The sequence below is a fragment of the Ictalurus furcatus genome, chromosome 2 (genome assembly GCF_023375685.1).
Source record: "Ictalurus furcatus strain D&B chromosome 2, Billie_1.0, whole genome shotgun sequence".
Taxonomy (NCBI): domain Eukaryota; kingdom Metazoa; phylum Chordata; class Actinopteri; order Siluriformes; family Ictaluridae; genus Ictalurus; species Ictalurus furcatus.
The window spans coordinates 33,609,507-33,630,680 of record NC_071256.1 but is presented as its reverse complement, the minus strand read 5'-3'; the positions used below and the strand labels follow the sequence as shown (position 1 = coordinate 33,630,680).

General features: G+C 40.3%; 1 protein-coding gene across 6 annotated transcripts in view; it reads right to left on the bottom strand.

Annotated features, from left to right (window-relative positions):
• Positions 1-21,174, bottom strand: part of arhgap23a (Rho GTPase activating protein 23a) — a 93,833-nt gene that overhangs the window by 34,353 nt on the left and 38,306 nt on the right. For 4 of the 6 annotated variants that reach the window (XM_053615984.1, XM_053616002.1, XM_053615993.1 and 1 more), the window contains exons 1-3: positions 15,136-15,406; positions 8,316-8,513; positions 2,419-2,443 (exon numbers count right to left, since the gene is read on the bottom strand). In XM_053615984.1, the coding sequence (XP_053471959.1) occupies positions 2,419-2,443; positions 8,316-8,513; positions 15,136-15,360 (448 nt within the window). In that variant the 5' untranslated portion in view covers positions 15,361-15,406. Of the gene's footprint in view, positions 1-2,418; positions 2,444-8,315; positions 8,514-15,135; positions 15,407-21,174 lie in introns of those variants that run through there. The other 2 variants (XM_053616018.1, XM_053616010.1) reach the window with 1 other exon arrangement.

The window sequence follows — 21,174 nt, the reverse complement described above, 5'->3', positions numbered from 1 at the left end:
CACACAACGCACATTAAGAGCCAGGGGGGTGTAAACTTTTGTACAGGATGATCGGTTTATATTGTTATAATTTTGTTTAAAGATCTTTTTTTTTTTCATTTAGTACTGCCATTCAGAACATTTACATGTTTCCCAAGTGACAAAATAATAACAATTCACACCAATCATCCTGTTCAAAAGTTTACACACCCTGGCTCTTATTGTATCATGTTGCCTTCTTGGGAATCAGTGAATGTTTGCACCTTTTGTCAAAATCATATATTGGAAAGGGATCAAATATGCAGAAGATGCTGGAAAAACAACTGATGTGCAGGACCTGTAGGATTTTTCTGAGGAAATGTGGGCAGCAACTATTCAGGAAAGGCCGTTGATCATCCAGGTAAGGACATTCAGTATTAAGAATCGAGCATATATAAACATTTCAACTGGTTCATTTGTGTAAATTTAGTTATTATTGTGTCATGTGGATTATTTAAAAAAAAAAAATTATTAACATTTTGTAGATTCTGCAAGGCGTATATACAACTGTACATGTTTTGTTTTGGTAATCGTCAATACTTTGATACTGATACTGAAAAGAGTAAGCTGATTAATAATTTATTCAGTACTGTTTATGCCAGTGATGCTGGCAATGAACTCGATTACTCTTGTTTTTGCTTATTTTCAACATATACTATGCTTACTTAGTGCATTCTCATATCAGAAGAGGAATATGTAAATGATCACGGTATCGAACTGACATCCAAAAGCAGTACTGGTATCGATGCATGCTTAATCAAGCCACATGCACTCTATCTTGTAAAATAAAGAACAAGGACAAGAACGAAAAGCATAGAGTTCACATTCTTACTAAAAAGTTACTATTAGGATAGGTCGAAATGGAGGATTGACATGACCCGCCTTAAATGTGGCCAATTCCATGTACTCACCTCCGTCTAGATTTACTGCACATCGCAGGTGTGGGGATTTACAGCACATTACAGGTATGTACAGTATATGAGTGCAAATTCCTATACAAGGACTCACAGTGGTACTGATGCAGTGGGGTCTTTTATTTGAATTTACACACATATTTGTTAAATATATATTGTTTTGTGAGATCTACATCCCCTTGTAGAATGTCTAGTTCAACCCTAATCCAACACACCCACTCCTGATGATTATCGATGAGCTGTGATTGGCCACTGTTCCAGTGCTCCCCTAGCACATTTGAGTGTTTTCTCTAAACAGTAAACAGTGATGCTGTGTAGCGAAGAATTGAAGCACATGCCGGGAAAGTGCAGCACTTTCAGGTGAAGCTCTGTATCGATTCTTGTTTGGTTTTCCCGTAATGACATCATTGAGGAAGACCTGAGGCCTTGTTTAGGAGCTGCTTCAAGCAAGAATGATTCGAGTACTCTACGTTCTGAGCATGTACAAGCATATTCAATCTCAAAGCCCTGTTCGCTTAAAGAAACACCATCACTGTCCAGGTGAAGCACATTTTACTCGTTTGTAGATTTTAATCTTAAACACATGAATGTAAGTTACATACCGCTTGAAGAATCTGCAAAATGCTAATCTTTTTTTTTTTTTAAATAAGAGGGATCATAAAAAATAGCATTTTGTTTTTTATTTAGTTCTGTCCTGATGAAGCTATTTCACATAACAGGTGTTTACATATAGTCCACAAGACACAATAATAACTGCATTTACACAAATGAACCAGTTCAAAAGTTTACGTACCCTTGATTCTTAATACCATGTGTCGTTACCTGGATGATGAACGACTCATGTTTTGTTTTGTGAGAGTTGTTCATGAGTCCATTGTCTGTCCTGCCCACTGTTCTACAGAAAAATCCTCCAGGTCCTGCACATTCTTTGCTTTTCCAGCATCTTCTGCATATTTGACCCGTTTCCAACAGCGGCTATACAATGTCGAGATCCATCTTTTCACACCGAGGACGACTGAGGGACTCGTACACGACTATTACATAAGATGCAAACGTTCACTGATGCTCACGAAGGCAACACAATACATAAAGAGCCGGGGGGTGGGGGGGGGGGGGTGGTGTACATTTTTTAACAGGATGATCGGTGTAAATTGTTATTATTTCATTTAGTACTGCCCTTCAGAAGCTACATAAGATATTTACATGTTTCCCAGAAGACTACGTAATAAACAACTATCACAAAACATAAAAAACAGTCGTTGATCATCCAGGTAACAACATGTAGTATTAAGAACCAAGGGTGTGTAAACTTTTGAACTGCTTCATGTGTGTAAATTCAGTTATTATTGTGTCGTGTGGATTATATGTAAACATCTGTTATGTGAAATAGCTTCTTCAGGGCAGGACTAAATAAAAACAAAATGCATTCTTATGACCCCTCTTAGTTTTTTTTTTTTTTTAATTATAAAAAAAAAAAGTGACTCACCCTTCCCGTTTCCATTTTCATCATCCTAGTAAAAAAAAAAGAAAGAAATGAAAATGAAAGAAAGTTTAAAAATGTAGTTGAGACATAGAATCACAACGGTATGTGACGGCATTCAATGACCATTCAAACAACATTCAATGACCGAATTAAAGTTTGCTATAAATACATGGAATAGTGTCCAAAGCTAACTGATAAAATGTAACCAAAAAAAGCGTGATCAAACCAATCAATCCAACGATGAATGATTTTTTTTTTTTTAAATCTATCAAATGATGAATGATCTCTTCTTAACGCTCAGTATTAAAGTATATACGTTTCTAAATATCTAACACGTTTGTACCCATAATGATCACTGCATACTATCCTCAAAATCTCCTCAAAACTGTAGCACCATGGCTGCTTTATCAGCTTCAAACTGTAGAAATCTACCATTTGGTTCAAATGTTTCTGTATTTGTATTTGATATCTAACATGAGATGAGATGACTGGAGGAACTTTTTACAGGACTGATTTGTTACTTTCTTTCACTTGAACTCAGATGAAGCCTTTTTTTTAAAAAAAAAAACCTAAACTAGCTTGATTTACAAATGGGGTCATGGGAGAAAATCACAATCTCCTCTGGTTTTGTTCATTTATTTTACAAACGAATAGTAAACTATAAAGTAGAGATGCACCGATGTAAAGGCTACTTTTCCCAATATGGGCCATCGGCCGAAAGTTGAAAAACATCCGATGATCAGGGCGGGTTATAACCTGTCAATCAAAAGAGGGCGGGAAAACACATTGATTTCGTGCTGTGTGTAAAGAAGATGTCTCTTGTGTGGAACGACGACAGAACTGCAGTTTGTAATCTCTGTAATCTCTGCACTGATCAAATTTTACACCGGACGCTGCAGCAGTGAAGCGGGAGTTTCAGCGTCGAGTCTAATTTTGTTTTTCTTTTGCCGCGCTGCTCGTGCTGAATTAAAGCACCAGTACACTGTTGAAAGATTTAAATGAAGATGAGTTGATAAAAAAGTATATATATAGCACGGAAAAATATATTTGTAGAGTAGTATATTTCATATCCAGTTAATGTTAATATATAAAAAGTTGATATTATATATTAGCAGTTTGCTGTTCAGTGATGAAGTAGAAATGCTTGTGTTTGTGCTGAGTGAATGTGAGACTAATAACATTCAATAAGTTAATAATCTTACTTTAATCTTCAGAATGGAGTTCATGTGTTCATGTTAATTAGAGTAATGTGTGTTCTGTTTATGAGACCAGTTACTGTGAAACAACTTGCTGAAATGGAGAGAATAAAGTTTTTATTTGCATTTCCTTCAGATTTGTGGAATTAATTATTATTCATTTAAAAGAAGTTATAAAAGGCAGAACTATCGGTATCGGTTATCAGTATCGGCCAATATCACTCTGAATAATCGGTTATCGGTATCGGCCGATATCGCTCTGAATAATCGGTTATCCATATCGGCTGAGAAACTTAGTATCGGTGCGTCTCTACTGTAAAGTGATTTTGTGCGCTACTATTTTGAAATCTTCCCCTGGAGTCACATTCAAACAAGCCCCATTTAAATGAAGACTACACATGCTTTTTCACTGTACTGACATGCTGCACTAGTAATAAACATGGGAACATTGACCTCTGCTAGTTCCTCGACAACACGGAGTGACTCTTGACTGAGAGGAACGACAGAAGTCAAGCAAACGAACACGAAAATATACAGAAACATTTACTGAATATGGATTTTCGAGCAGGATGGCAAATAATGAGGGATAAAAAGGAAAGTCCCCACATTTCTTTGCAGGTACTCAAAATGATGGGCCCCTTTACAAGCTCCTATGTGTGTGAAGCTAGATTCAGAGCATTTTCTATGGTGAGAATGTGACGTTCCCAGTCAAACACTCCTCCTGACTTTGTGAAGCCGTGTCAAGAAATGCAGATCAGTAAGTCAGTGCAAGGAATATTCCTCCGTTGTAGTTGTCACTTATGTTACATATGTTAATGACATACACTCTTAGAATTTTTTTTTTAAATAAATATATAATTGGCCCAGTCCCGAAATGGCAAAGTATTAACAACAAATCATTGGTCAGGAAATTATCAATTAAGTCTATTAAACAAATAGATAGAGCGGCTTATTATGGGAAAGCTTTCTCCTTTGATTTCTTTAAATGTTTAAGCCTTGTGGGTAAACTTTTTTTAAAAGATAGCTACACCCATACATGTGTTAGTTTTAGATTTTACACCAAACATTTGAATCATTATCATGATTTTACATGATTTTACTTTTTCGTTTCTAGTTCACTGCAGCAAAAGTAAACGAGCAAATATGTGGCACAGGAGGTCTCAGGAGTGCATTTGTTCAATACTTGCTAATTTTCTGACCAATGATTTGTTGTTAAGACCATTAAAAGCTTAATATTTTTGCCATTTGAGGCTTGGCCCATTTGGGTTTGTTTTTTTGTTGTTGTTCTTTTCTTTCCAGGAGTGTATAATAAAATGTTCAAATGTTACAGTAGTCCAAAATTATAAACCTGGAAAAAGATATGTAGAGGCTCAAATCTTGGGGTCACAGAAAAATCATAATGTCCATTTAGGCAAAATCTTTTGGCAATTCGAATGCTTGTTCAACCTTATCAAAGTACTGCAGTGTCTTTATGAAACACTAGAGGGCAGCATTAAGCAAAGAACACCAAGCTGAAGCAAACAAAACGTTCAGTTAATGCTATCACTATCTGACAGCTATATTATACCAGGATCCTTGCTAACAAACACAACTCCTCAATCAGTAGGCCAAATCAGTGAGGCCACATTGATACACTCGCTCACTCACACACACACACACACACAGGATGCTGATCAGGCAGTTCGAGGTGAGTGTGTAGTGCTGACAGCGCTCATTCCGCACACACACTCTCACAATACTGAGGCTTTACCATTCCGGATGCAGACTTTATGTCCAAATACAGACCTTACTTAATACACCGTGCACTAATGAAAGAGTTTTGCAGCCAAATGCTATAGAGAGGTTGATTCCACACGTATAAACACACCTATCAGGGTTAATATAATTATTTTAATTATATTCCGTTAGCTAAATTTGTTTAAACCAGGCGTCACGTTTTTATTTTCAGATCCAGAGCACCCATAATTACAGATGCAGGTATGGATTAGAATCATAGTGTTATTGGCACTGGATCAATGCATACATGTGATCAACATGTGAGTTCTGATATTTGATGACGCAGTTACCGTATTCTGGAAAATCAAAAGGTTTCGCGTAACAGGAAGTGTTATTGAAGTACAGGAAGTGCATTTAAAGTTATGGACCAGGCAGAGAGTGAGACATGCTTGCTTTATCTGGAACGTTTTAACGATTGGTCTTCGATTCAGTTGCATCCCATTTTCTATATTCTATAAGTTGGTGTGTAAGCATCAACATCAGTTTTGGCATCTATAGTGTATTAATTCATTACTAATATCCCATTAAAGTCATGATCATCTGCTCACATTCTCTTTCACGTCATCCTGACTCGTGCAGGCAACCTGTATGCAGTGACACTTACTGTAACTAGACCAACCTTTCTGGGATAAAATTGGATTGGCATGTTGTTGAGATGTACCAGCTTTAGTGGTACCTGGTGGTTTAGGTTCGACTGATCAGTTCACGTCAAACCATCCTCAAGATCTAACAACTGTTTTATTTTCTAGCGAAGACAATCATATGACCTGCCAGGACACTGAACAAAAGAAAGCACACAGGAGTGGGTCGGGACTTGGTACAGCCCGACCCTGTGTGTGTGTGGTACCAGTCAAACACAACACAGGCCTTTTCACGGAGGGAAAAAACTGGATCTACTCAGGAATGGCACACACAGGGATAATAATAGGACTTTGTTTCACTGTGCATACGCAAACACACTTCACTTTAACATCTGCAGCTTGTTATCATCACTTCACACAGCGGGAGATACACTCTTTTACAATTATGCTGACACAGTACCATACCATGCGCCTAGATAACTGGATAATCACACTTGAAAGGTATATTCTTTTTCTTAACAATATCAAGGATGTAACATCCTTGGAAAGTTTGTTAGTCTGTTGAAGAAATCATAAGGAAGCATGTGGCAGTGCAGAGGTCTCTGTAGCACAATGAACTTTTTTTAAGCAGAGTCTTCACATTTCCTGCAATGTCAGGATTCTCGTTCTACTTATTCTTTTATTTCTCACTTCCTCCCTTTTACTTTCACAGAACCACTTATTTATTCTTCATTTTTTTTCTCTTTCTGCTGACTTGTCTTAAAATATTAAGCTCATAGTGTTCATAAGCAGTACACCACTACTCACTTTCTTTTGCTGACAAACCAATCAATCAAACCAAACACCAGTCCTAGAAATGTTAAGCCCTCTGTGTTTATAAGCATTACGTCTCCACTCTTTTTTTTTTTCAGACAACCAAACCAACCACCAAAAAAAAAAACAAATAAAAAAAATCAAGAGACGTAAACAAATCATCCATCCATCCATTTTCTGTACCTCTTATCCTACACAGGGTCATGGGAGAGTCTGGAGCCTATCCCAGGGAACTCCGTGGACTGGATGCCAACCCATCGCATCTCACACTCACTCACACACAACGGACAATTTAGAGATGCCAATGAGCCTACAATGCATGTCTCTGGACTGGGGGAGGAAACCGGAGTACCTTGAGGAAACCCCTGAAGCACGGGGAGAACATGCAAGCATTACACACACAGGGAGGCAGGAATAGAACCCCTAACCCTGGAGGAGCGAAGCAACCTAAGGCAATATGCGAGGCTACATGCTAACCAATAAGCCACTCTGCTCCTCTACCAAACAAACCAAGCAAACAAAATCAAACAATCAACCAGTGCACCAACCAAACCAAACAAATAAACCAACCGTCCTAAAAAAAAACAACCTACAAAAATAATCAATCAACCAACTATTCCAATCCCAACAAACCAACTAACTGACCAAACTACCAAGCAGACCAATCAAACCAAAAGAAATCAACCAACCAATAGTAACCCCTTCAAACCCCTAGCAAAGCTCACAGAGTTAACCTAACAACCTAGGAAAGCTCACAAAGTTAAGCTAACATTCTCCTTTTGGTAGGTCCAGACTAGTAGACTAACTTCTGCTGACTGATGAGAAACTCAGCATAGCTTTTTGCTGCATTCACCCTCCTGATATTTATCAGAAACCTTTTTTTTTTTGCTGTAAATTAGGCATAGTGTTGACTATAATTTATTTTTATACAACTGGCTGAATATTCGTATTTGTTTTGGTACTAAAACTGTTAAGATACTGGATCTCATTAATAACCTTTTACTTAATATACTGTATCTACACATGATATATGTAACCCCAGTGGTTCCAAGGGCTTGAGTGTTTGATATTATTTGACAAGTTTTTCAAAAATCAATTAAGCCGCCCTAGTTTTCTATTCATTTTCCTTCCCAATATGGGCGATGAGGATTGGATATTTATCAGCCATATCTGATATCCGATTACACTGTGTTATTGCCAAGCTCTAGTGCTCACAGAACACACCTGTCTTGTGGTTTCCCCCATTTCCACTTTCCTATCTTTATCTTTCCAGATGCTAAAAACCTTAATTGCTTAGGTTGAGCTGAGGTTGCAGTGCCTCCTAATGCTTCCTGTCAGCTACCAACTTGCTATTATGATTCCTGGAAACCTCAAAACCCACATCAGTGGTGCCAACACTTAAAGCATGACAGACAGTGGGAATCCACTGATCGTGACTAATGCCATAACAAACCATGTGTGCATTTTGTCTATGTAAATATTGGCTTCTATTTCCTAGTTGCTATGAGGGTGTTTACAGTAATTGGCAGTTTACCTTGAGGCTAGTGTGCAACGCAGACTCAGGCGGATATACAATGAAGTGCCGCAGCGTGAAGCCGAAGCCCTGAGAGTTCTTATGGAGCACCAGCGTCCGCGGGCCCTGGCAGGACACAACTCTGCCTTCAGCTCCGCCCCCCAGGACCGGCCGTGGGTTATCACTGGACGACGAGACCCCATCTCTTCGCCCCTTTGTCTAGAACAAACAGAAAACAGAAATGAAGATCTGGTAAACAAACATGCACTCACATACCAGGAAGCAAGTTGTTTAATCTATACCAGAGATAAGACCTTTCTCAAGAAATGTATTCGCTGTCATTGACTGCATCTTGAAAATGGAATGCGATGAAAATATGAAATGGGATATGTATTAAGCAGAAAAAAAGGGAGTATCTAAAATAGTTTGAAGACCTTAGTGTAGAGCTCAACTTATTTTTAGTGCTTTAAAATTCTAGACTTTTTCAGTGTTTCCAATCCTGTGTAGGAACCCTGTAACATGTGAGTTATCAGTGCTGGTTATTCCTGAACTTTCCACTAAGCAAAATCGTCAACGTGTCACAGACTCCCTCATTGCGTAGGCGTTCCCAATGGAGACAAGCACCATATGTTGCTCGTGTTTGTTTTTGTTTCTGTTTCGATCCTGTCCTGTCCTGTCCTGCTTGTTATCTTACTGTGTTCATCTGTTTTGTGTTAGTTCTGAATTTGTTTGAACATTTATAACATTTATGTTTTGTGAAATCTATTTGTGCCTTTTGTCCATTAAATCTAAACCTCGTTAGATGTTTCCTTGTTTCCTGGTTTTGACCTTGCTCGTGTTTTCGTTTTCGAATGACAGATTATCCTTGTGTGATGTTGCCGCCTGTGTTCTGACCCGTGCTATGGACTTTTCATAGTGAATATTGGATTTACCCAATTAAACAACATGCCAAGTATACGGTCCAAACTGATCTTATTTAAAAGCCGGATTGTTTTTGAGTTATTGAGGTTCGGATTAAACTCATTCGATTCAAGTGATCAGGATAATAGCTCTGAAAACTAAATAGCAAATATAATAACTTAAATAACTTTGGTGGGTTTGTGCTTGCTTCCACTGTAACAAAATTCATAATTCACTAGCGCCCTAGCTATGCTTCACGGGCACGGTCAATTTTATCAGACCATTCAACCATTCTGTGAGACCTTGGATTATTAAAAGAAAAGATAAACTCCAAAACTGTACGTTAACATGCAGTCTAAATGACTATAATGAATAATACAAACAAAGCAAGCAACACTGCCAGTTTCTCAGACACAAAATAATACCCACTTTCTTTGTTTGCCCAACAAACATGTCCCATTTCAGCTCAAGACTGCGAATACTTTTTCTCAGACATACACAAGAAGCAACAGCCGACCATTCTCTACGCTTTGTCCCACATCTGTCAATCAATCAGCCGGCACCACCTGAGCAAACAGAGCTCCAGTGGAGAAGGAAGAGGGGGAGGAGGGGTCTGGGATATTCTCAACATGGCCATGAAGGCACATTTTTGCCACCAACCAGGCACTGTTCCTCTGGGAATATCTGCTCAAAGGCAGCTTGGGAAAAATGTCTGGAATCACAAAAAAAAAAAAGGGGGAAAAACAGGAAAATCCCTCATTCCAGTCAGGTCATATTTGATTTGGGTTCAGACAAGGCTCTGACTCTGTATCAGTGTACCACAGAACCGCTTACGAAGTACGTGGAACAGAAGAAGAGTTCTGGAATAACATAAAAATCTACTCTTTGCTAAGCTAATTGTATAGAATTAAGTTAAAATTATGCTGTAATCATGCCTGAACCCTAACCCCATGGAGAAGCATGGAGAAAATCAAAGCCACACATGTGCTATTCTTCGTGTACGGTGTATGTGTTGTCTTGCTATATATAGGATAATGAGGTGAATGTTACTATGTTTCTGTAAGTGGGCACAAAATCCCCCTTTCCTACCACACAAAAACAAGAAGTCTGTGCTTGGTTTGTGGCAGGAAGTGTGGTGAGATGAGGATTACACCAGCTGTTCAACCGAAATATATATAAATATATCTCATGTACACATGAGAGACATGAGGAAAACTTTTTTGGGTATTTTACTGAAAGTGAAAAGTGCCCCTTCTTTTATGTGTTCTCGCTATTCTGTGATCCAACATCCCTAAACTCGGCCACCTCTTCATTCCCTTACACACACACACACACGCACACACACACACACACACGGTTGTCATCTCTCTCTTCTTGCATTTCTCTCCATTTCTGCCTCACGTCATGTTCCATTTATTACGCTTCCGTCTGATCTCACCCCTTTCGCTTGCCTCTGGCTCACTCACACACTTTCGTTCTGTCTCTTTCTCTTCAACAAACCTGAATACTGTCCCGGATGATGTAATCCTGTTTTCCCATTCCACAATTCCCTGACTTCTTTCTAACCTTTCAAACTGGCATGGATGGAAATGCTAGCGAACGCAAGGAACAGAAAGTGATACAAAGAGCTCCAAGTGACAGCGAAAGAGCCGGACGCAGACATGGGCTGAGTGATGTGATAGGACGATATCATTATTGCGATATTTGAACGTTATAAAAACTGTTCTGAGGTGTAGGTGAATTTAAGGCTCCGTTGTTAACGTACGTTCACGCATACAGTGACTCGCAGCTACAAAGCGACCGGAGACCGTTCATTTTCAACGAGAGATGGTAGGAGAGTTGGTGACCAGTTTAACAATACACAATGCACCGCCGCTGGACGTGGGCGTGTCCAGTGACGCAACAAAGTTGGGAAAAGTTTAACTCTAGGCAAATTTGGAGCGACTCGGTGTAGCGACCACCAATGTGAGTGAAGACGGTAGGGCGCACGCGATCCGTGACGCTGCCTGCAAGTCCGAATTGTTTCGTGATTTTCGTGAATGCGGAAACGAACACAAAAGCAAGCAAACTCTGTAATATTCGGAGGGGTTTGCGATTTTTCAAAATTACAGCGGATTTTCCGCGCATTCAGCCGAAGCCCTCTTCGATTCACGTGCATCGTGCATGAGTACAGCTAAAATGTCTCGTTTACCAACAGACATCATTGCGAATGGCCGCGCATAACAATTTCATGCAATTCTCCAATTCGAGTAGTTTTCCGCAAAAATAAATAAATAAATTAGGAAGATGCATCGCAAATTTTTAAAAAGCCGCAGCAACGTCGAGCATTTTGGCCGCAACAATAAAAAAAAAAAACCTCTGCGAAATCCTGTACGGACTGATTATATGAAAATATGCTTTTCTCAATATATTACGGATGAATATCGGCGTGTCTTCAGGGTGGTTACATTAACACCACCCCATCTTTTATTATTTTCCTACAGCAGCACACCTCCGAGTGTTTTATTCCTTACTCGTGATTTTTTTTTTTTTTTATGAATAGATTTTAAATAAAAAAGTCCATTGAAACTGTAGTTTTTGAAATGTGGTTCAAGTGTTTTGATTCTTGTGAAAATGCCTTCAAATATGATATGTTTTACCACTAGTAAATACTGTGATATATAATATATAACGTATTCTAAAGTTTTTAAGCATTGCCGTATGAATTGTTTGCCCTATCGCCCACCCATAACCTGGGCATGAAGGTTTAAGGAGATCTAATGGTAGAGAAAGATAGAAAGAAGCGAAGACAGAAGTGGGAATCAATGAATGAAGGTAGGCAACAATAACGGTAAATTCCATAGAGCTCACTGCTAGGTCTGGGCATGCTCAGATAAGACGACAGACAAGTGAATGCTTAAAAAAAAATGAGTAAAAGACAGAAAAGAGTTCAGCGTGCTAGAGCATGCCAAGTTTCGACCACAAGGTTCCTCCCGTTGCTGAGAATACCAAAGCCCTGTTATTACCCCCAAAACACACATACACACACCCCTGCAGGCTCAAAAACTCCTCCGACCCTGTCCCGCTCCAGCAACATCTCTCTATCTATCCATTCAAGTCCTTCTTAACGCTGCTACTCCTTACAATGTTTTCAAACCGCGACATGTTCAAGTTCGAATGTGTGTATGTGTGTGGGATGTGAGCAAAGCCTTCTGCAAAATGATGTTGTTTCTCTTTATCCTTACTGAGCACACTCAATGCTGTGGATTTTCTCATAATCTCACAGGAAAGTGACATCATTTATTACTGACACTGATGATGAATCGCACAATACCACAAAGCGATTATAATGTCGCAATGGATTCTCTTCGCACTGTGTGCAAGTTCATAACAGCACTGTGGTATCATAGGATCACTGTGGTGGAGATAACTTTCACCTCAGCGGAGTTCACGGCGTCTTTCCTGTAGTCGCCTGGGGCACGTCTCGGCTTGTAGCTCAGCCACATCCGCAAAGGTTTCCCTTAAAATGCGTAATCAATTTTAAATAGACAGACTTGGCGAAAGAAAATATGGATTCCGTTAATCCTCTTATGTGAAGAATAAAGCTAAGACAGACTGATTTATTTATTGACAGGAGCTTTATCCTGTTCAGGGTTGAGGTGGATCCAGAGCCTACCCCTGGAACACAGGGTATGAGGTGGGAATACACCCTGCATGTTATGCCAGTCCATTACCGTAAATTTAACATCACCAATCCATTTACTGACATGTTTTTGGGTGGTAGAAGGAAACCAGAGAACCTGGGAGAACATGTGAACATCCATGCAGAACAGTACAGGAGTGCTCAGGATTGAACTGTAGACCCTGGAGCTGTGAGGTGGCAACACTACCTGCTAAACCACAATACCACCCAACATCCAATCAGCTACCAATCATAGTTTGTTCTCAGTGGCTGGTCCAGTGGCATTTAATATCGCAAACCCCAGTTTCCAGCATGCTGAGGAAATAAAACCATGGTAGATTCTCTTCAAGAGATGGCCTAAAGCCTCAACCGAGCTGATAGTAGTGAGAAAAAAAGTCAAAACGTGCATATTGTGATTATACTGCTACACATTGTGAAGGCAATCCGTCTTAAATTATATAGTAAAGCTGTAGTGGTTCATTGAAGATTTTGAGTTCAAATCCCAGGAGTCAGAACCTTCAGCTTCAGGTCCCATTACAGCCTGGCTACTCTGATCTAGCCATGACTCAAAAGTGAGGTTTTATTAGTCCTGACCAGACACACACATACACACAAAGGACACAACAGACACCCTTACAGCTTTAAAACAGGCACCTGCAACTCTACAGCAAAAATAAAGTTGTCCATTTTACTCACTTGTAAACAGGCACGAACGTATGAAGATCCAAGAGTGGATCACATCGACCTGTTTTTCTGTTCTTTCGGTTGAGCGCGAGACCGTTGAACTGGGTTTTCCACTTGTCCAACAGTATTTGTAATGCAGAATTAAAATAATGAAACTAGAAGTACCAAAGGATGAGATAAGGAAAGTGTCATCACAGGTATGTACAGAACCTGCTCCCTGAGCTGTTAGCAATTAAACAAACAAAGCCGTTTCTTGAGCGCCTTTGGTGCTTGGAGCCCTAAAACCATAGCAGTGCATTGTGTATTGTTAAACCAAATGCACTAGGTGTCTGTATGTGCAGCTGTGTGTCTGAGGATGCACACAGTTTTCTCAAAAGGCTTACCACCTGCTCACCCTCTAAAACATGGCAACTCCTTCACAGTTAACCTAATATATAACTCAAGATCTAAAGAGCAGGCAAGCTTTTAAGATGAAGCTATAGCTTAATTCAATACAGCTCGGAAACGACATTTATAGCCTTCTCCACGGATGATGATGATGATGATGATGATTTTAAAAACATTTTAGATCCAAGTAACAAAACAGCACCATTTTGGAACGGAAAAAAAGAGCATGTCATTTTGGTTTGGCCCAGTGGGGCACCACAGAGAGCTGTGGTCATGAGGAATCATAAAACCCATGTGGATTTTAGGGAACCTGATATGGGAACACCATAAGGACAAAACACAGAGTCTAGATAGGAGCTCTAGAGCCATAGTAATGGCTTTGTGTCTGTGTGTGTACAAGCTGCGTCTGTGTTTAGAGTTGTGAAACTGAGTCCCTCCCAAACTGCCATGTCCTGCATTCCACATGCATACTGTTCAGGTTTGCCGAACTATATTTTTGAGGAACTTCCATCGCCATAATTATTAATGCAGGTAATTAATGCCATGCTGCTCTTAAATCGAACTCTAACCTTAAGGTCATTGACTAAAAGGAAACCTTTTAGCTCTTTTCAATAAAAGCTGCATTTTTTTGCCTGTTTTTATGGAGAGGAGGCCAGCAAAATGTCCTCAATTTCTGGGGAGATTTGGTGACCACCATGATATAAGGAACATGCCCACACAGAGACTCATTAGAAGCATAAATTTCGACCCCTTCACTTATTAATTAGCCTCTTCAACCCATCATTAGGGTTGCCATACTGGAACGTTCAATACATAAACCAGTCCAAAGCATAACTTATTACATACTATATCTGTGTTCCTTTATAGATATCTGTCTCATTGGACAATATTTCAACTTAGGAAGTGCCTTCTGACTGGAACATAATACATACTTAACTTCCATAAGCCAGAATCCAGCCATCAATTTCCGGTGTGGTAGGGTGATATACGCTTATCTGGCAACATTAGTCATCACTTTTCAGTGAGAGCAACTACGCAATACACTACACTGGTCCTTTCCCAAGAATTCAATTCAGCCGGATTTACTGTCATTCATTGTGTTTCAAAGTTGGTGCAAGTGTGTATGAATGAAGGGTACACCAAGATACTGGAGCAGGTACTAACACACACACACGCGCACACACACACACACACACACACACGGCTTACCCTGTTCTCACACGAAGCTGTTCTTGGTCGAGTCGGTGCAGACTCGGTGTTGGGAGTGTGTGTGATGAGCGAGTCGTCCCTGAACACGGCCACCCAGATGCAGCGTGGCTCAGGAGCGCTACAGTCCACCCCCACCACATCCCAAAAACTCCACTCTCTAGCATCGAGTCGTGAACACGCAGTGGCAGCAGGCATTACCAGAGGCAACCCGCCCGCTGTCAACATCGCAGAGCTACACACCTAACGCTATTCACACTCACACACACGCACATACACGCTTCCACGAGGACGCGCTTGTTGGAGTGTCAGTCATAGAGAGCTCGTCCCAGACTGCCAGACTCCAGACTGAGCAGAAACGAAAATGAACGGCCTCAAAAAGCCAAAAGCATCACCGAAGGAAGGAAAGAATTCCAAACTCTTCGACTCGTTCCACCATATTCCACGGTTTTCCTGGACGGGAGTCGCTCAGCATTCCACGGTTAATCCGACAAGTTCCATGTCACTCTGAAAGACTCACAAAACACACACACACACACACACCAGACGTAGACGTGTTCTGACTGTGGTGGCACATCCGGAGATGAAAGCAGATCCAGCCTTCAGATCAGAGAATCCAAGCTGGCAGACGGCGTTTATGCGGGCGCGAACGTGCGTGCTTGTGTGCGTCTGTGCTAGTGTGTGTGTGCGCCTGTGGCGTGTGATGGTATAGTAAATCCAAAAGAGCCGTTCATCAGCTGGAAAAGCTGGTCATCCAAGTTAAACTAAATGAATCAGACTCACTGACTGGATTAGGATAGCATCACACACTAACTGCCTCTCTCTCTCTCTCTCTCTCTCTCTCACTTTCTTTGTTTCATTCTTTTCCTCTTACTCTCGTCAGTCTTCTGAACCTCCTCTTTCCTTCTCTCCTGACATACTGAGTCACTCAGTCAGCTCTACTGTGTCAACGCAGGACCGACCCCCACCCCCTTCTCTCTCTCTGTCTCTCTCTCTCTGTCTCTCTCTCTCTCTCTCTCGCTGTTTTGTTTCTCTTTCAGTGTAGAAAACTCAGAACTGCTAATTATACACCAAGCTGTAAAGAAATTATGATGCACAACTGCAGTTTGACTGGAAGGCATCTGAGTGGCAGCTGACCACTGTGTGTGTGTGTGTGACTGTATGTGGGAAAATAGACAGCGTGGCACAGCTGCTATCCGTACACTCCAAAAACTCCACATAAGAAGCTAGGACTAGGTTTAAACACGACAGAGGAAACAAACAGGGCTTGGTGTTGTGATGTCATGATATTGATACTGCAGTTGTTACTCAGAGAAACCAGTTGCTGAGCATGTTTCAGTCTTTTTTGGCAACCCCCCCCCGCTCCTGTAATATACTAGACACAGGAAAATAATTGTTTGCTTCATCTTTTAAAAAAATGTGCTGATTTAGAACAATCATAGATAAATAAATCACTTTTATAATAAGTTTTCCACCACAGGAAAGTCTTCAGGATTTCTCAGTAACATGACGTGTGGTTTTGTGTGTGTGTGTGTGTGTGTGTATGTGTCTTATTGACTTTAAAAGAGAGGTAAAAGAGACATTGGTGAAGGAACATCTGTTTTGCAGATGTTCCACTACATTAAATGTAACGATAAACGGATAAAAAGTATGATGTGTCATTGTATAATAAGTACGTAATTGTTGGCTTTGACAAACTGCTGTGATGTAAGAGGAATAAAACACTTCAGGATGCACGTTAATGGGAAATAATCAACTTTTTGGGTGGTAACAGTACGTCTGTTTCATTTCAAGCCACAGCACACCACCCTATTGTTGGTTATTTTCCTATAACAGCACGCTCGGCTGTGTTTTATTCCTTACTTCAATGCTGCAAGGGAAAATAATGAGGAAAAAGAGTGTATTAGATGAGATGTATTCATATACATATAGGAATGGATTTATAATCACAGTGACATCCTGCATCTAAATGGAATTAATTATAAATTAAATTTAAGGGGAAACGTCCCATTTTTTCAAAATTCTGCACTGATGTTTCGCTCGTGAGCTTCACATAATGTGATTTTTTTTTTTTTTTACCCACATTACACATTCCTAAAAGCAAATCTTTCATTCTCTATTCTCTTTAGGTCTCTGTCTCAGCGCATTCCTCGTGTCAAAAAGACAGAGAACGAAGAGGATCTGCCAGGTAAGCAAACACAGACGCGGCCGCAGACAGACGCCGAAACGAAAAGGGAAAAAAAGAGAGAGAGAGACAGAGAAAAACTCAGGGTAGAATGAGTACCGCAAAGAACTTGTACCAAACAAACACATCCTTATAGCTGCTCACTCTACTGGCCAACATCTGCAGCAGACCATCTCACACATTACACACATGTATAAACACACACACACACACACACACACACACAAGTCTATAGAAAGGTCTGTAAAACGCATGAACACGCACGGACAAAAAGGTTTGTGGAAAATCTCACCAAACCGTCATGTCTCAGGTGTGTGTGAGAGACAGACAGGCAGGTGGCCATGGCAGAGCTCCAGTGCCTCTCAAGAGGGCGAACGGGTTTCACCGGCCGCACAACTGGACAAGCGGCAACACGAAAAACAGCAAGCCAGAAAAACGTGTGCTAAAGAACTGAAATCAATGTCTCTCTCTCTCTCTCACACACACACACACACACACACACACACACACACACACACACACACCATAACGCATCCACATTTCATGAACACACCAATGCCCTGTGTATTCCCTGTGAACATAGCAGTAGAAGCATCACTGCAATTCAAAGGATTATTCTGGAAAAAAAAAAGCATTGATGGTTAAACTGTGAGTCACTAAACTGGCAATATGACTCAACCGCAAAACAGGTTTGAGATATAAAAAGTACAAATCGACTGCTTTCTATTACTCGTCTGCACTTTAAAGGATAAGAAGGTTCCGTCTGGGATCCTAAAGGTTCTTCCTAAAGGTTTGTCCCTCTCAGGAATACTAGGAAAGATCAGGAAAAGCTCCAAGCAGAACCGTTAAACATCCAAAGAACCCTTGAAAAGATCTTTATTATATATTCCTCGAGTGTGACGCGTATAAGGTTGGGAATACGGCACTGATCAAAGCCTTCGACAGTCACTACAATTTTATGCTGATTATTCATCACTTACAATTATTATTCTGAATCCATCCATCCATCCATTTTCCATACGGCTTATTCCACACAGGGTCGCGGGGATGCCTGGAGTCTATTCCATGGAACTCAGGGCACAAGGCGGAGGACACCCTGGACAGGGTGCCAACCCATCACATACCCATTCACACACTATGGACAATTTAGAAATGCCAGTCAACCTACAGCACATGTCTTTGGACTGGGGGAGGAAACCGGAGTACCTGGAGGAAACCCCCTAATCACGTGGGGAACAAACAAGCTCAGCGCACACTGGGCAGACATGAGATTTGAGCCACCAACCCGGGAGGTGCGAAGCAAAAGTGCTACCCACCCAACTAAGCCACCGTGCCCTCTATTATTTTGAATATGAAGTCATTTTGTTTAACATTATTGCTTGATCATTTTTCTGATATCAGAGAATATTAATAAGAGAACCACAGTTATTTCTAAATATTATATAAATACTGTTTTGCAGGTGCTTAGAATTATTTTCTGTAGTACATCAGTACTATAACATACAGTATAATTATAACGTTGAACTTTATTATTAACCCAAATGTTATGAGTGTTTTTGGAAAATTAAATAATATTGATAAAGGTACCTACAGTAATATAGTAACAAACAAGCATGAGTCAAGAGTCAAATGTCTCTCTCTCTCTCTCTCTCTCTCTCTCTCACACGCGCACACACACACACACACACACACACACACACAGCATGTTGAATTCCTCACATGTAGTTATAAAGAAGCCTGACCCCTGCTGGAGACTGTAATCATTCCTCTCTCTCACACACACACAAGTCCTGATCAGTCCGAGACACATCAGTGTCATGCTCACATGCCAGTATGATTTCTTTTTTCAGTGTAAACAGAGATGCCTGCAGAGCCATAAAACATCAGCAAAATGCAAAAAATTTTATCTGACTCCACTGAGTGGGTGGAAGAAACAGTGTGTAGTTACTCAGCTGGTTCATTTTAGCTGTAATCCTCAGAAAGCACTGACCCGCAGAGGGCCGAGTTGGATTCAACACAATCACAACAATAATAAATAATAAAAAAAAAAGTATGAACATGTATTTAGGAGCTTAAAATGATAAGATGGTGTCAAATCTCCTCGCACTCACCAAAAAAATACACCAAAAAAGAAAAAACCCTAAAAGAGCCTTCATATTTCCTTCTGGTTAGACTTAGGGTCAGGTGTAGACAGTGCATTAATTAGACAATAAACAAGGTGGGACCGAAGAAGGATTCAAATATCTGAAAATGTTGACACTGTGAGGACATCTGGCTTGTCCCCAAGATCCTCTCGAGAGTAGTAAGACGTACATCATCGATGCTCCATGCTAAACGACAAAACTTGCTTGCAACTCTAGATTTAAGAAGGACCGTTTCTTCATGCACTTTTAATCCTTTTCATGCATCGTGTTATGTTTTCCACTCCATTTCTGATTAACAGCTTTAGACACAAGGCACTCAATTATAACAAAGTTTGAAAAGGAAAAGTACTTACTCATCTTCCCAGAGTGTTAACAGACTGTAGCAACATGGGATGTAGCCAAGCAACGGCTGTTAATGGGAGGCAATGTAACGGTGCTCGAGCGGGTAAAAAGTAAGTGTTTACACCTGTGTGTGTGTGTGTGTGTGTGTGTGTGTGTGTTTAATGAGAATATTAGATATCTGCTCTTGTTTTTCATAACAGAAAGCTGGCACTGCACCAAGTGCTTTCCTACATTGGACAATGTTAAGTAGATTTCTTAAACCGTTCAGTGGATTCAGAGTTAAATTCCTCACACCTGCAGATACAGTGATAAAATACTAGACTTCCTGCAAGTGTAATTCATCTTTAAACTGGCGTTATACATGATGGATAACTGAAATAATTCCACTTGTGCTCATTTCCTTTCAGGTCTAGCACTTATTTCTAGTCAGTACTGTCCTTGGACTGGAGTCAACCTCACTTTCTTCCTTTTTTTTTGTGCTCTGGCTAAAATGAATAAATGTTAAAGTGCACCTATTATGGTTTTGAAACAAAAGGTCTCAGACAATAGATTTACATGCATCGAAGCTCAAGAAACACTTTAACGCGCTCATAATTTAAACTGCAGCATAACCTTTTTTCCCCCCCGAGTGTCACAAACGACTCGTTAAATGATCCGTTCTAAAGGATTCAACTCCACCTTTCAGAGAGAATACTCTGCTCTGATTGGTCAGATATCCCAGTCTGTTGTGATTGGTCTACAGCTGTCAGCGTGTGTAGAAAAGGAAACGCCCACTACCAATGAAGACCAGAGGCGGGGCTTTTTGTTACAAACCTACGTCGGTTAGTACAGGAAGTAAAGTCTGGAATCACTAACGACTCATTTCAGCTGTTCAGAATCGATTCCTTCTTTTGGGAATCGATAACCCTGTTTGTCGTGCGCTTTGATTTTGGAAACTTTGCAGACTTTTTTACATTCACAAACAGCTCCATAACTACACTACATGAAAGGTAATATTTGGAAAACCATAATAGGTGCACTTTAATGCATAAAAAGGAGCACGCATTACCACGTCACCTTAAACAATGCTGCTTCCTCAGCAATGTTTTACCTGCACTCCAGCCAAACAAAGTCACCGCGTGCTAAACAAGCAGTTGGAAACGACAGAAGGCACGAATTATCCAGCCGAATGTTGAGAAAAGAGAAGGGAGAAGAAATGACTATGATCTAAAGCAGAAACCAAAAAGTTTCCAGATGGGGCAAACACACAAAACACCCCACATTACAACAAGCAACACATGCACACATATACTAGGCATGCTCTCATAATCAGGTATAGGATATACAGCGATAAAAAACAAGCACAGTAGTATAATTAACCCCCCGTTTAGA